This window comes from Hordeum vulgare, chromosome 5H, assembly GCF_904849725.1.
Source record: "Hordeum vulgare subsp. vulgare chromosome 5H, MorexV3_pseudomolecules_assembly, whole genome shotgun sequence".
In the NCBI taxonomy this organism is placed as follows: Eukaryota; Viridiplantae; Streptophyta; class Magnoliopsida; order Poales; family Poaceae; genus Hordeum; species Hordeum vulgare.
The window spans coordinates 31,046,599-31,061,974 of NC_058522.1; the positions used below are offsets into that span (position 1 = coordinate 31,046,599).

At 44.4% G+C, this 15,376-nt stretch overlaps 2 protein-coding genes across 2 annotated transcripts; both read left to right on the forward strand.

Moving 5' to 3' along the window:
* LOC123399833 (probable glucan 1,3-beta-glucosidase A) lies at positions 1-3,983 on the forward strand. Its single transcript, XM_045094215.1, has 6 exons — positions 1-238; positions 340-648; positions 1,449-1,607; positions 2,738-2,907; positions 3,122-3,630; positions 3,741-3,983. Exons 1-6 carry the CDS (start codon positions 59-61, stop codon positions 3,926-3,928), a joined length of 1,515 nt encoding a protein of 504 aa, XP_044950150.1. The 5' UTR covers positions 1-58; the 3' UTR covers positions 3,929-3,983.
* A 7,149-nt stretch (positions 3,984-11,132) lies between these two features.
* Positions 11,133-15,142, forward strand: LOC123399836 (probable glucan 1,3-beta-glucosidase A). Its single transcript, XM_045094217.1, has 6 exons — positions 11,133-11,370; positions 11,472-11,780; positions 12,582-12,740; positions 13,871-14,040; positions 14,255-14,763; positions 14,874-15,142. The coding sequence occupies exons 1-6, from the start codon at positions 11,191-11,193 to the stop codon at positions 15,059-15,061; spliced, it is 1,515 nt and encodes a 504-aa protein (XP_044950152.1). The 5' UTR covers positions 11,133-11,190; the 3' UTR covers positions 15,062-15,142.
* Positions 15,143-15,376: the final 234 nt, after the last annotated feature.

Sequence of the window (15,376 nt, forward strand, 5' to 3'; positions counted from 1 at the left end):
TGCCTTGCAACTTGCAAGCAACCGAGCCGAGTGGATCGGAAGAAGCACTAGCTGCGAAATGAGGAGCCGCCTCTTCCACTGTTCCTTTCTCCTCGTGCTGTGCTTCCTCTCCCGAAGCTCGGCGGCTATGGCTGCTCCCCGTCTCCCCGTCCGGGCGGTGAACCTCGGTGGGTGGCTGGTGACGGAGGGCTGGATCCTGCCGTCCCTCTTCGACGGCATCCCCAACAACGATCTTCTGGTAACTAACGTCGCAGTCGCAGCTTTGCACATGCATGCCGCCATGGCTCTCTGTTTCTAGTTTCTTGACCGATCAGCACACGCGGATGTACGTACGTACAGGACGGCACGCAGCTGCAGTTCAAGTCGGTGACGCAGAACGCCTACATGGCCGCTGAGAATGGCGGCGGCGCGGCGCTGGTGGCGAACCGGCCTCAGGCGTCTGGCTGGGAGACATTCAAGATGTGGCGGATCAACGAGGTGACATTCAACTTCAAAGTGTTCGGCAACCAGTTCGTGGGCGTCCAGAGCGACGGCTCGCTTGTCGCGACGGCGGCGACGCCGGGGCGGTCGGAGACGTTCCGGTTGGTCCGCAGCCCCGGCGACCAGTACAGGATGCGGATCATGGCGCCCAACGGGCTCTTCTTGCAGGTAATAAAGATAATACCGTATTATTCATACGAAATACTGCATATGTTGGGCAGCTCTGCACTACTCGTACTACTGTACTATATTTGCCAACTGGGCAACAAGTGTCTGCTAGCAAGTTGCATGTGCGTTCAAAAACGATACTCCGTTATTCAGCACGAGTCTCCAACAAGGAAAAAAATAGCACGCTAAAACGCCGCTAGCGTGCTAATAACGCATTTGAAAACTAAATGCTACGTTATGCATATTTCACTCGCTACGGCGCTATTCGCGCTAAATACGACAATTTCGTGCTATATCGCGTATCGGCGCTATTCTTTCGACGCGACGTTATTTTTTTCAAAAGAATTTTTCATCAGCCCACTATTCTTTTGGCCTTTGCGGCCCAGTAACCCTAACCAGTGGCGACCAAACCTATAGCAACGACCAGACCTACCGACCGAACCCTAAATCCCTAACCAAACTTACCGCGCGACGGTGGCAGCGGCAGCCGCCGGTGCTTCGCCAAATCTTGATGTATGAACTATTGAACTCTGAACAATGCTATATGCTTATATCTGGACCATGCTTTGCTATATGAACAATGGTTTAGCTTTGGTTTTAGCTGTTGAAATCTGTCATTTGTGTTGCTATATGCTGAAATCTAAACAATGTTTCGTGACACGCTATTTTGCAAAATAGCGTGCTATTAGCACGCTATTTCGTTCATAGCATTTTTTTAAAGGTTGCGCTATTTCAAATAACGTGTTATTTTTTCCTTGGTCTCCAATGTTGACTAGTTTGTTAAATTCTGTTGATGGCAGGCAAACAAAGATAGCTCGTTGACGGCGGACTATGGCAAAAGCACAAGCTGGGGCGACGACGACCCGTCGGTGTTTGCGGTGACCAGAGTTTCGGGGCTCCAAGGGGAGTACCAAATCTGCAACGGCTATGGGACGGCAAAGGCTACACCAATTCTCAGGGTAAATACATTCAATATTACTGGCCCACTCCACTTGTCGATCCTATTGTTCTAATTCAGAACTACATATATAAAGGCCAGTGCTCTGCGGGCCGCATGATCCGCTAACTGTCGCGCGTCCGCACCGTTAGATCTCCATACAACATTTTTTTCTTGATGCAGCAAAATTTCGACGCGGTGCAGCAATTTTCGTCAACGGTTGCAAAAAAAAAATTTGTAGCAAAAAAATATCTACGTGATCGTAGCAAAAAAACGAAGTTGATGGTGCGTGGTAGTAAAAGTTAAATGCAGGTTGTAGCAAATATCTACGTGAACGTGGATTCAACTTTTTTGTTGAACGGTTGCAGCACAAAATGATGCTGGTTGTAGCAAAAATTAACACGGTTGTAGCAAAAGTAAAAAACACCGATTGTAACAAAAAATCCGACGAACTGGAGTTGCAACCAAACGTATATGCAGCTTTTTACTGAACAAATGTAACAAATAAAAAACGCTTGTAGCAAATATGAACGCTGGCTGCAACAAATTTAGACGAAAAAAATTGCATGCCTAATCAGCGCTCAGCGCGGATCGCGTGCGGCCGGTCGAACGGTTCGGCCGGCGCACCGACCAGAAACGTTTCCCATATATAAAGGGAGCAACACTAGTAGACTATGCTTATCAGGCAATGTATGGTGTGAAGATCACTCAATGTCCTCAGTGGTTTCCCTCCTAAATTTATTTTCTTGTGTATTAGGAGTATATCTTTGTCCACTCTTGCACAAGAAAACGAATAAATAGTAGTGCCGATCATTGTGACGCGGATAATTCATATGGCAAAAGATACACTAAGTCTTTGTTGTTCGCAATATAGTAATATTATCTAATTGATTGTGTGTTATTATTATTATTACCATTAGCATTATCATCATCATCATCATTATCATTATTATTACCATTATTACTATTACTATTATTATTATTACTACTACATTTAGCAGTTTGTTTTTCTTGTCTTCAAAAGGTAGATACTTGCAGTTGGCAGGGTTTATAACATAGCTAGAAATAGGTACTATTGTTCTGCCTCTAGAAGTTAGGAATGTGTATCATTCTTGGCACCTCAATTTTATCGAATGTTGCATTGTTTGGCAGAATCACTGGAGCGCGTATATAGTGGAAGATGACTTTAGGTTCATCTCCAAAAGCGGGCTGACCGCAGTGAGAATACCAGTGGGATGGTGGATCGCTAACGACTCCAGACCTCCTGCACCTTACGTTGGAGGTTCACTTAAAACCTTGGACAAGGCATTCAAATGGGCAGAGTAAGCAACCTTCAAAAACTTGTAATCAATTTTTGCTAATGTATGGAATCAACGATCGGCTCAAGTGTTGGAATATTCAGGCAAGGGACTAACCTTGGCATCATCTTGAGCAAATTAAAGCTTTTGTCATCTAATGAAGTTTTGGCTTGGGGTTAATCCTCCTTTTTTTTGAAACATTCGGCTTTATAAATGCTCAATTTGTCTGCATGAACAGAAAGTACAATCTGGACGTCATCATTGACCTACACGCAGCACCTGGGGCGCAAAATCCCTTTGAGCACAGCTCCTCCAAGGACGGCTCGCAAGACTGGGGCACCACTGACACTAGCATTGCGCAAACCGTGCAAGTGATAGATTTTCTTGCATCTAGGTACGCCAAAAGCCCAAGCCTCCTCGGGGTTGAGCTAATGAACGAGCCGTTGGCGCCCGGCGTATCCCTGGAGAGCCTGAAAACATATTATCGTGACGGGTACAACGCTGTAAGGAAGCACTCATCGAAGGCCTATGTGATCATGTCCAACCGACTATCATCCCCGGACTCAACAGAGCTCCTTGAGCTCGCCAGCGGGTTACCCGGATCCGTCATCGACGTGCATTACTATGCGTTGTTCAACAACATGTTCGATACTTTCACCGTGCAGCAGAATATTGATTTCATCAAGACCAACTACTCAAGCGCTCTCAGCACTGTCACGAGGCAAAATGGTCCCCTCACCTTTGTAGGTATGTGTAACTAATCACTTTTGGTTTTGGAACATGGTTTTTTTTATCCCCATTCCTGCAGGACTTTAGTAAAAATATCTCATGTGACATGGATGACATGTTTTCTGTAGGAGAATGGGTGGCTGAGTGGAAGGTGCCCAATGCAGCGAAGCAAGAGTTCCAGATGTTTGCAAATGCACAAATGGATGTGTACGGGAAGGCAACGTTTGGATGGGCCTATTGGACTCTCAAGAATGTGAACAACCACTGGAGTATGGAGTGGATGATCAATAATGGATACATCTCCTTGAAAAGCTAGGATATGTTCTATGTGTCATTACTCTTGAAATAAATTTGTAACGACTGATGAAATAAATTTTGAGAACAATGAACAAATCTAGAAAAAAAATGATTTGAGTCGAATAAACTAGTAGTATTCGGCCATTTGCAATACATGTCTCCTATTGTTGAAATACATACCAATTTTTCTCCATAAGCTTAGGCTTGGGTGAACTATTTGGTGCATGTAATTCAATATGGGTTCAGAGTCTTAAGATAATTCCAGCATTATGCTTAACAATCTTTAGTTGCAAGTCATAAAATTGTGTGAACTAGGCAATCTCGACCACAACAAAAATCATGCATGCATATGCACGAACTAGGGAGGGGGGTCTTTGAGTAACTTCTAAAAACAAATTTAACCAAAAAATAAAATTATTGGTAAGAGATATGATCTTGGAAAAACGCATATCTGTTAGCACTCACAATTATCTCCTCTTGATCTCTCTACCAGCCTCCGAATCAGTCGGCTGGAGGGAATCGACTATCTTGGCCGCCGCAGCCAAGTTGAGGAGAGGTGTGCGGAACAACTCTAAGTTGCTCCGTCGAGTGTGCCGACTGGCAGAACGGCGAGGTGGACGGCGCGCGCCGGACGTTTCGCCGACCTCGCGCTCGCTTCGGCCAGCCTGACGGGGATCTTCATGGGAGTTGGCCATGTGTACTTCTGCTGCGGGCCCGCGACCCGCATACTCGGAAGGAAACTCAGTCGGAACCGAGTCCGAGTGCTGGGACAGCGGGGCAACCACAACGGACTCTAGAACCGCCACTTGTGAAGACGCGTTCTGGCGCGCCTGGGCGTGTTGCACCCAACGCTGGAGCCGCGGACGGCGAGACTGCTTGTTGCGGCGTGTGGTGGCGGCGCAGGTCGACACCGGAGCCGACTGTTGGAGAAGAAGAACGTCGTGGGCGCCGGCACGGAAGTGCGTAGCCCCACGACGGGGAAGCGCCTCGACTTCGAGAGGAGCATCTCGAAGCCACGCCGAATCGTCGACGATGAAGGAGAGAGCGCCGAAGAAGATCTGGTGACCCATGCTCGAACCTCCACCGGACGACATGACGAAAGGAAGTAGTCGCAAACTCGCCGGAAGTCGCTTAGACGCCTGCCCCACGGTGGGCGCCAACTGTCGTGGGTATAAGCCTGACAGTAGATGTGTAGGGTACGAAAAGGATGGGCAGACTCCTAGTTACGATGAGGTTGTATGAGTTCAGGCCCCTCTGCAGTGGAGGTAATAGCCCTACGTTTCAGTGCTCAGGGAGCTTGTTGTCGAGTGGAATAGGGAATACAATGAGTTGCTAACCCCTTTACCAGCGGGGGAGGGTGGCTTATATAGAGTGCGCTGCCCTCCACAACGGTTCCGGTACAGAGGTGGAGTAGTGGCGATTGAATGTGTACGTTACAGGTAACGTACGCCCTAAATGCTAATGAATGCACCTGGAAACGTACGACCGTTTTCCTCCAGGGGGTTACGATGTACCGAGTGGTATCCAGTCGGTTAGCTTGATATCCTCCGAATGCTAGTCTCCGACTGGATGATCGAGGATACGTTACCGACTGGATGACAGGGACTCCTTAATCCAGTCGGAGCTGACTAAGGGCCTAGTCCTTTGTGAGGGATAGTCCTTGGGTAGGACCTACAGGGCAGGCCTATGACCCTATCCTAGGACTATAACCCCATCAATATCCAAGTCTGCCAAAGCCCACACACATCGTGACGCCGAACATTCTATCAGAGCATGCTTCCAAGAGTCTTCCATTCCACACAAACTACATCTTGTATTTTCAGCCATATTACGCCGGGCCCTCACACCGTTAATTAGTTGCCAACGAGTGAAGGGCTAGCCTCCATAGACCGGCACTTGAGTTCCCGAGAGAGTTGTCCAATCCTTTGCCATATGTCCGTTCGTTGAGGAACCTGTTGTTTCCTCCAGCCAGCTGCCCCTAGTAAATTTTGTGTGAACAAATATTCTGTATGCAGAGTTGACGTTGAATGTACCGTTTTTTTCTTGCTCCACGACCAGAAAACTGGGACCTGGCGCGTACACAGAGGTATTTTGAAGATGGTTGCAGCATCCACACGCAGGAATAGGTGTTGGACTAGCTCTTCCCTCCATCGTGATGATGTCTCATCAATAAGTTCAATAACAAGAATAGGTCCCTAGGTCGGTGGTGAAGTGATGGGCCTCATAGTTGTCTCTCTTGGTAGCCAATTGTGACGTCAAATCTCAGTGCTAGCACCATTGCCAATCCTGGGTATAAGGCCTTGGGCGAGCACATCTCCCCTTCGAGTAATGATCCCATATTTGTGATGGATGACTCCCCAAAGAACATTCCAGAATCGTTGTTTGAGGGATGTAAACACTTTTCAAAATTCTGATGCTCAGCAAAAGGGGTTCCTGAAGCACCCTCCAGGCTTGTCTTGCTAACAGTGCTAGGTCGAATAGTTCCATATCACGAAAACCAAGTCCCCCATGTGCCTTGGTCGGGACATAACATCCCAAGATACCCAAGCGACCTTGCGACTTCCATCCTTGCTCCCCCATCAGAACATGCGAATGATGGATTTAATATGTTCACAAAGGCCTCTTGAAAGTTTAAAGCATGTCATTGAGTACACTGAAATAGCTTGAACAACAGAGCTAATCAACAACTCTTTACCTCCTACTGAGAACATCTTTTCAAGCCACCTCTGAACCTTTTCCCAAACACTATCTTCCAAATACTTGGAAGTTCCATTTTTTTATTTACCAACATGAGATGGCAGGCCAGATTAGTGGCCCGTGAGTTTTCGAACAGGAAAAGGGCTAGACAGGAAACGGTTTGGGCCACATTAATATACTAGAACTTTGATGGCGCGCGTTGCCGCACCCGTCTATTTTTGTAATTGAATGGTTGGATTTTTATAAATAGTGATAAAAAATGTTGTAGGAAACATAGTGCCAGCGAAGCATTGAAATTAGATTTGTATAAACTGCCTATATATATAGATATAGATATATATATATATATATATATATATATATATATATATATATATATATATATATATATATATATATATATATATATATGGCTGCAATAGAAATGAACAAGTAGGGAACTGGTAGGAGAGACCCCTTTTTTTAACTCGTAACTTAAATTTGCTTCATCTTTAGGTCTCACACGTGAGCGGTTTGAATCAAGAATTTGAAACTTTGCTGGATATTCTTTTTGTTTTGTAATTGTTCATAATCGTGGCAGCATCATAGACGATTTCCCCTAATATTGTAAGAAGTTCCATGTTTGAAGGCACAAAGCATACACATAATAAAAGTGGGCGAGCGTAAACATGCATTGCCATAACTTTGGACAATTCAGCTGCGAGGAGATATGTCCCTGCAGATATATAGAGCATATATAATATAGTTTTCGTGATGATATGGTAATTAATTATACAAGAACACAAAGTAGGAGTACATCGGAGACTGTTATATCATAATACATGAGTATAAGTGGTGGTTATTCAGGTCTTCTTCTAGAAGAAAAGGCTAATAGGCTGTAAAAAAGTTGTAATTCAGCAATGTTGAATTTCTTGCTTGAGATCACCAGCTCAGCTTTTTACGACCGAGGTGTTGTTTCACAAACATTTGTGCCAAACAACACTGAGATTCAATACACGCTAAACCATGTTGCAGTTGGGCATTATGCCTTCCAAGATGAAGCAACTATCACAAAATTGTAGAAAATATATGGTGTATTCTAGACGTACCACTTCAATTGGAGTATGTCAAATTATATGACAATAATTCCCTCCAACTCCCAAGATTTCGTTATTTTCTCCACGAACATTGATGCATATGGAGAATTATCTTCCAGCTGTACCAATTCAACACATCATCATTTGTGCATTAAAAAATCGTAATAAAAAGTATTATCTTCATAAACTGATATTGTACTCCTTTGTTAGCAACCAAAAAGACAATATCATGACCCAACTACTAAACAATGCATCTTGTCACTATTTTCTAGATATTGGCTTGGCAGACTCAAAGATTGCTTAAGGAGTCACATGGATGAATAAATATAATAAAAAATGTAGAATGTAAATCATAATAATTGATAGCCAATTGCAACTTACGAGAATATACCTTCTTATAGCATGGGTATACGCGATGAAAAGCTTGATATAAGGTTACTCTATATAGCACTTCATCAAAACATAACAATGGTTAAACAAAGAGCCAAAAGGAAAATGTCAGCATGTTGTCCAAAGTACATTCTAAACTGCAGTGTGAACATAATCTATGGATGAAGAGTGAAGAAAATCAAGTAAAAGGCTTGAACCAAAAGCTATGTTCTTTCTTTCTGTTCAATTTTGCAAAGTAGAGAATTGTATCATACAAGATAAACAATTCAAGCAAAGATAGCAATTTCAGAAGACAATACCATGTTCAGGTTTTGCGATATGTAAAACCTTCCCCCTCGCTTACCTATTTCAAGTCAGTGTGCTTGCCTTTTCTAAAAACAGAGCAAGGTTTGTAGTAAAATTCTGAACAAGATGGTCAAAAATTGCTCGAACTCCATCCTTTAAAATGGCAAGCTTATTTTGGTATGCATCTGCAAGGAAGACAAAACCTGAGCACGATTCAATTTCTATCTCAAACTAAATAATAATATTTAGTTGCCCGCCCAATCACTAAGAACATTAAGTTGTGCAATCCGCATGTAAACTAAGACCAAATAACTCGCGGGAAAAGAAAGAAAAAATGCAGATGATTTTGTAGATTCCCTGGTGAAGAATCTAGGTAAACATAAGGAGGCTCACATCCTTCTGAAATAGTGAATTCGTCTTATATCAGAAGCTGTCAAGAAAGGAATTAATGTGAGTTGGATGACTTAAAGAAGTAAATTACCGTGCATGCCAGCTCGAATATAGTTTATGCAATACAGTTTGAAAAGATGTTTGATTTTGGTACAAATTTCAAGAGATGAAAATAGAAATTAAAATGAGAAATTAATAAATAAAATAAATAAGATAAATGCATCGGTGTTTAGTCAACATTGTTTGACAACTTATTCTTGAGGAATTAATATGGTATTGCATGACTTCTTAAAGAATATAACTATCCTTCGTTGTCCATGCCAGCTTTGAATGTAATTTCTGCAGAACAATCATGAAATATGTTTGGTTTTTGTACTAATTTCAAGAGATGAAGAGAGAAAACAAAAATGGGCAATGAATACATAAAAAATACGAGAAACACTTAGATGTTTTGTAAACACATTGTTACACAACTGATTCTTGAATTTTCTTGATGTGGTTTCCCACATAGGTAAACGCACAGAACACTTGGCATCCATTCCTTTGACCGCATTGATGTATTCCATGTTCCAACCTCTCTGTTAAACTAAACCAAAATTTCTGTTATTGACTTTCTGCTCAATTTTGTAAAAGAGAAATAATCGATTAAAAATTTATCACCAACATACAATTCCATCACACATAAAAAATAAGAGACATGCAAGTTTATTTGGAATTCCTATGACAAGTAGGAAAAAAATTGTACACATACTATGGAACTCACATGATTGAGTCGATTGTATCTATGATCAGTGCCGGGGAGTTCTATATCTCAAAGCTCTCACGTAGCAGAGATATTCTAGTTCCTAACGTACAAGTGATTATGTCATGCAGCCATGTCTTGTGGGATTTTTGTGTTTTGGCCTGAAGTATATATATTGGGTAAGGGGGAAACACGAGTTGTACATGTAGCCAGCGTCGAGCAAGTGCAGCAGGGCGACAACAATGTTGGACCGCAGCGCACATGGAGATACTGAGTTCGGCGGTGGCGCCGACGAACGATATGACTAGTCATGGTGGGCTCCGCTGTTCGAGGTTGAGGTCGGGGGTGTGCTGCCGTTCGAGGTCCATGTCGATGGAGCGCAATGACCTGCTAGACGAGGAGGAAGAGATTGAGGTAGGGGAAACGGGGACGGAGGCTTAAATCGGTGATAGTAGAGCAAAGCGGAGCATATCCTCGTTCTTGCCGAGGGTTGGCCTCTCGTACTAACATGTCGCCCTTGAGCTTGAGGCATGTGGCGCACATTGGTGCCATGAATGGCTACCACGAACTAATGCTTCAACACCGGCGGGCCATCTTCTGTCGTCACTCAATAGTCGCTTGCAATCCCATCTCCCTGCCGCATCAGCTGCCTCCGTCCCGCATCCATCCGTCGGACCCGCCCCACTGCGCATCAGACGGTCTCTCATACACATCGCTAACCCTAGCCGCCACACGCAGAAGTGGCTTGGGGGAGGAGGAGAAACAATGACGAGGAAGAGCAGACGTCGCACATCTTCTGTGATTTCTCGATGGGCCGTGCTTCCCCAACCACTGCAACAAGGGCCGCCTGGCCCAATCAACCAGAGATCTCCGATTTTTGCACCGGAGTAGCCTCCCACGGACAGCTAGCCCACGCGATTAATTACGTGTTTACACAAGACATCAGACGGCTAAAAACGACCAGAAACTGAGATCCGACGCCCAAAACCCCTAATGGCCTGAGAAGGCTCGGATGATGCCCAGTTTTACTGTTCTTAATAAGTGGAACATGTTTTGACTGAATTCAAACCTAATACTTCGAATAGTAGAGCGGACATAGCAATATTTTTTTTCTTTCAAAAATACAAGTATACTTATCATTTTATAAAAGATAAAATTGTAAATACGACAAGACTAACACTCGTTACGAACAACAAAGATAGCACAAACATCACACACATACAAGTCCAGAAACAACCACCAACAATCATACAATACTACAAAGCACAAGGGTGTGCCCTAACAGACAACAACACCGCGTCTCGACCCACGCTGGACACCCCTAAAGATCAGCTGCTCCCACAAAACTTCGCTAGTCGAAGCACCATCCACCTTGAATGCAGAAGAGGAGGTAGCAGGTAAATGGCAGGACTTGCTCGTGGACGGAGGAGCAATACTACCCAAGTGCGAAACCACCGTAGTTCGTGTTAGCCATTAGTTTTGACCCCCGGTTCCAGATTGTTATCGTTAGTGGAAGGAAACCCTCCCGTTCCAATCTTGTGTTCGTGCATCCAAGAGGCCCATCATATCTTAATGGCTAATCATCAGCCGTGAGCTATATAAGCGAGCAGAGCACGGCAGGGCAGGGCACAGCACCGAGCAATTGCCTTGCAACTTGCAAGCAACCGAGCCGAGTGGATCGGAAGAAGCACTAGCTGCGAAATGAGGAGCCGCCTCTTCCACTGTTCCTTTCTCCTCGTGCTGTGCTTCCTCTCCCGAAGCTCGGCGGCTATGGCTGCTCCCCGTCTCCCCGTCCGGGCGGTGAACCTCGGTGGGTGGCTGGTGACGGAGGGCTGGATCCTGCCGTCCCTCTTCGACGGCATCCCCAACAACGATCTTCTGGTAACTAACGTCGCAGTCGCAGCTTTGCACATGCATGCCGCCATGGCTCTCTGTTTCTAGTTTCTTGACCGATCAGCACACGCGGATGTACGTACGTACAGGACGGCACGCAGCTGCAGTTCAAGTCGGTGACGCAGAACGCCTACATGGCCGCTGAGAATGGCGGCGGCGCGGCGCTGGTGGCGAACCGGCCTCAGGCGTCTGGCTGGGAGACATTCAAGATGTGGCGGATCAACGAGGTGACATTCAACTTCAAAGTGTTCGGCAACCAGTTCGTGGGCGTCCAGAGCGACGGCTCGCTTGTCGCGACGGCGGCGACGCCGGGGCGGTCGGAGACGTTCCGGTTGGTCCGCAGCCCCGGCGACCAGTACAGGATGCGGATCATGGCGCCCAACGGGCTCTTCTTGCAGGTAATAAAGATAATACCGTATTATTCATACGAAATACTGCATATGTTGGGCAGCTCTGCACTACTCGTACTACTGTACTATATTTGCCAACTGGGCAACAAGTGTCTGCTAGCAAGTTGCATGTGCGTTCAAAAACGATACTCCGTTATTCAGCACGAGTCTCCAACAAGGAAAAAAATAGCACGCTAAAACGCCGCTAGCGTGCTAATAACGCATTTGAAAACTAAATGCTACGTTATGCATATTTCACTCGCTACGGCGCTATTCGCGCTAAATACGACAATTTCGTGCTATATCGCGTATCGGCGCTATTCTTTCGACGCGACGTTATTTTTTTCAAAAGAATTTTTCATCAGCCCACTATTCTTTTGGCCTTTGCGGCCCAGTAACCCTAACCAGTGGCGACCAAACCTATAGCAACGACCAGACCTACCGACCGAACCCTAAATCCCTAACCAAACTTACCGCGCGACGGTGGCAGCGGCAGCCGCCGGTGCTTCGCCAAATCTTGATGTATGAACTATTGAACTCTGAACAATGCTATATGCTTATATCTGGACCATGCTTTGCTATATGAACAATGGTTTAGCTTTGGTTTTAGCTGTTGAAATCTGTCATTTGTGTTGCTATATGCTGAAATCTAAACAATGTTTCGTGACACGCTATTTTGCAAAATAGCGTGCTATTAGCACGCTATTTCGTTCATAGCATTTTTTTAAAGGTTGCGCTATTTCAAATAACGTGTTATTTTTTTCCTTGGTCTCCAATGTTGACTAGTTTGTTAAATTCTGTTGATGGCAGGCAAACAAAGATAGCTCGTTGACGGCGGACTATGGCAAAAGCACAAGCTGGGGCGACGACGACCCGTCGGTGTTTGCGGTGACCAGAGTTTCGGGGCTCCAAGGGGAGTACCAAATCTGCAACGGCTATGGGACGGCAAAGGCTACACCAATTCTCAGGGTAAATACATTCAATATTACTGGCCCACTCCACTTGTCGATCCTATTGTTCTAATTCAGAACTACATATATAAAGGCCAGTGCTCTGCGGGCCGCATGATCCGCTAACTGTCGCGCGTCCGCACCGTTAGATCTCCATACAACATTTTTTTCTTGATGCAGCAAAATTTCGACGCGGTGCAGCAATTTTCGTCAACGGTTGCAAAAAAAAAATTTGTAGCAAAAAAATATCTACGTGATCGTAGCAAAAAAACGAAGTTGATGGTGCGTGGTAGTAAAAGTTAAATGCAGGTTGTAGCAAATATCTACGTGAACGTGGATTCAACTTTTTTGTTGAACGGTTGCAGCACAAAATGATGCTGGTTGTAGCAAAAATTAACACGGTTGTAGCAAAAGTAAAAAACACCGATTGTAACAAAAAATCCGACGAACTGGAGTTGCAACCAAACGTATATGCAGCTTTTTACTGAACAAATGTAACAAATAAAAAACGCTTGTAGCAAATATGAACGCTGGCTGCAACAAATTTAGACGAAAAAAATTGCATGCCTAATCAGCGCTCAGCGCGGATCGCGTGCGGCCGGTCGAACGGTTCGGCCGGCGCACCGACCAGAAACGTTTCCCATATATAAAGGGAGCAACACTAGTAGACTATGCTTATCAGGCAATGTATGGTGTGAAGATCACTCAATGTCCTCAGTGGTTTCCCTCCTAAATTTATTTTCTTGTGTATTAGGAGTATATCTTTGTCCACTCTTGCACAAGAAAACGAATAAATAGTAGTGCCGATCATTGTGACGCGGATAATTCATATGGCAAAAGATACACTAAGTCTTTGTTGTTCGCAATATAGTAATATTATCTAATTGATTGTGTGTTATTATTATTATTACCATTAGCATTATCATCATCATCATCATTATCATTATTATTACCATTATTACTATTACTATTATTATTATTACTACTACATTTAGCAGTTTGTTTTTCTTGTCTTCAAAAGGTAGATACTTGCAGTTGGCAGGGTTTATAACATAGCTAGAAATAGGTACTATTGTTCTGCCTCTAGAAGTTAGGAATGTGTATCATTCTTGGCACCTCAATTTTATCGAATGTTGCATTGTTTGGCAGAATCACTGGAGCGCGTATATAGTGGAAGATGACTTTAGGTTCATCTCCAAAAGCGGGCTGACCGCAGTGAGAATACCAGTGGGATGGTGGATCGCTAACGACTCCAGACCTCCTGCACCTTACGTTGGAGGTTCACTTAAAACCTTGGACAAGGCATTCAAATGGGCAGAGTAAGCAACCTTCAAAAACTTGTAATCAATTTTTGCTAATGTATGGAATCAACGATCGGCTCAAGTGTTGGAATATTCAGGCAAGGGACTAACCTTGGCATCATCTTGAGCAAATTAAAGCTTTTGTCATCTAATGAAGTTTTGGCTTGGGGTTAATCCTCCTTTTTTTTGAAACATTCGGCTTTATAAATGCTCAATTTGTCTGCATGAACAGAAAGTACAATCTGGACGTCATCATTGACCTACACGCAGCACCTGGGGCGCAAAATCCCTTTGAGCACAGCTCCTCCAAGGACGGCTCGCAAGACTGGGGCACCACTGACACTAGCATTGCGCAAACCGTGCAAGTGATAGATTTTCTTGCATCTAGGTACGCCAAAAGCCCAAGCCTCCTCGGGGTTGAGCTAATGAACGAGCCGTTGGCGCCCGGCGTATCCCTGGAGAGCCTGAAAACATATTATCGTGACGGGTACAACGCTGTAAGGAAGCACTCATCGAAGGCCTATGTGATCATGTCCAACCGACTATCATCCCCGGACTCAACAGAGCTCCTTGAGCTCGCCAGCGGGTTACCCGGATCCGTCATCGACGTGCATTACTATGCGTTGTTCAACAACATGTTCGATACTTTCACCGTGCAGCAGAATATTGATTTCATCAAGACCAACTACTCAAGCGCTCTCAGCACTGTCACGAGGCAAAATGGTCCCCTCACCTTTGTAGGTATGTGTAACTAATCACTTTTGGTTTTGGAACATGGTTTTTTTTATCCCCATTCCTGCAGGACTTTAGTAAAAATATCTCATGTGACATGGATGACATGTTTTCTGTAGGAGAATGGGTGGCTGAGTGGAAGGTGCCCAATGCAGCGAAGCAAGAGTTCCAGATGTTTGCAAATGCACAAATGGATGTGTACGGGAAGGCAACGTTTGGATGGGCCTATTGGACTCTCAAGAATGTGAACAACCACTGGAGTATGGAGTGGATGATCAACAATGGATACATCTCCTTGAAAAGCTAGGATATGTTCTATGTGTCATTACTCTTGAAATAAATTTGTAACGACTGATGAAATAAATTTTGAGAACAATGAACAAATCTAGAAAAAAATGAATTGAGTCGAATAAACTAGTAGTATTCGGCCATTTGCAATACATGTCTCCTATTGTTGAAATACATACCAATTTTTCTCCATAAGCTTAGGCTTGGGTGAACTATTTGGTGCATGTAATTCAATATGGGTTCAGAGTCTTAAGATAATTCCAGCATTATGCTTAACAATCTTTAGTTGCAAGTCATAAAATTGTGTGAACTAGGCAATCTCGACCACAACAAA

Bases quoted from the DNA above. Each gene is read 5' to 3' on its own strand.
- LOC123399833 (XM_045094215.1), top strand. From the start codon at position 59: ATGAGGAGCCGCCTCTTCCACTGTTCCTTTCTCCTCGTGCTGTGCTTC. The intron at 649-1,448 runs GTAATAAAGATA...TGTTGATGGCAG, and splicing joins CCAACGGGCTCTTCTTGCAG to GCAAACAAAGATAGCTCGTT. The intron at 3,631-3,740 runs GTATGTGTAACT...TGTTTTCTGTAG, and splicing joins TGGTCCCCTCACCTTTGTAG to GAGAATGGGTGGCTGAGTGG.
- LOC123399836 (XM_045094217.1), top strand. From the start codon at position 11,191: ATGAGGAGCCGCCTCTTCCACTGTTCCTTTCTCCTCGTGCTGTGCTTC. The intron at 14,041-14,254 runs GTAAGCAACCTT...CTGCATGAACAG, and splicing joins AAGGCATTCAAATGGGCAGA to AAAGTACAATCTGGACGTCA. The intron at 14,764-14,873 runs GTATGTGTAACT...TGTTTTCTGTAG, and splicing joins TGGTCCCCTCACCTTTGTAG to GAGAATGGGTGGCTGAGTGG.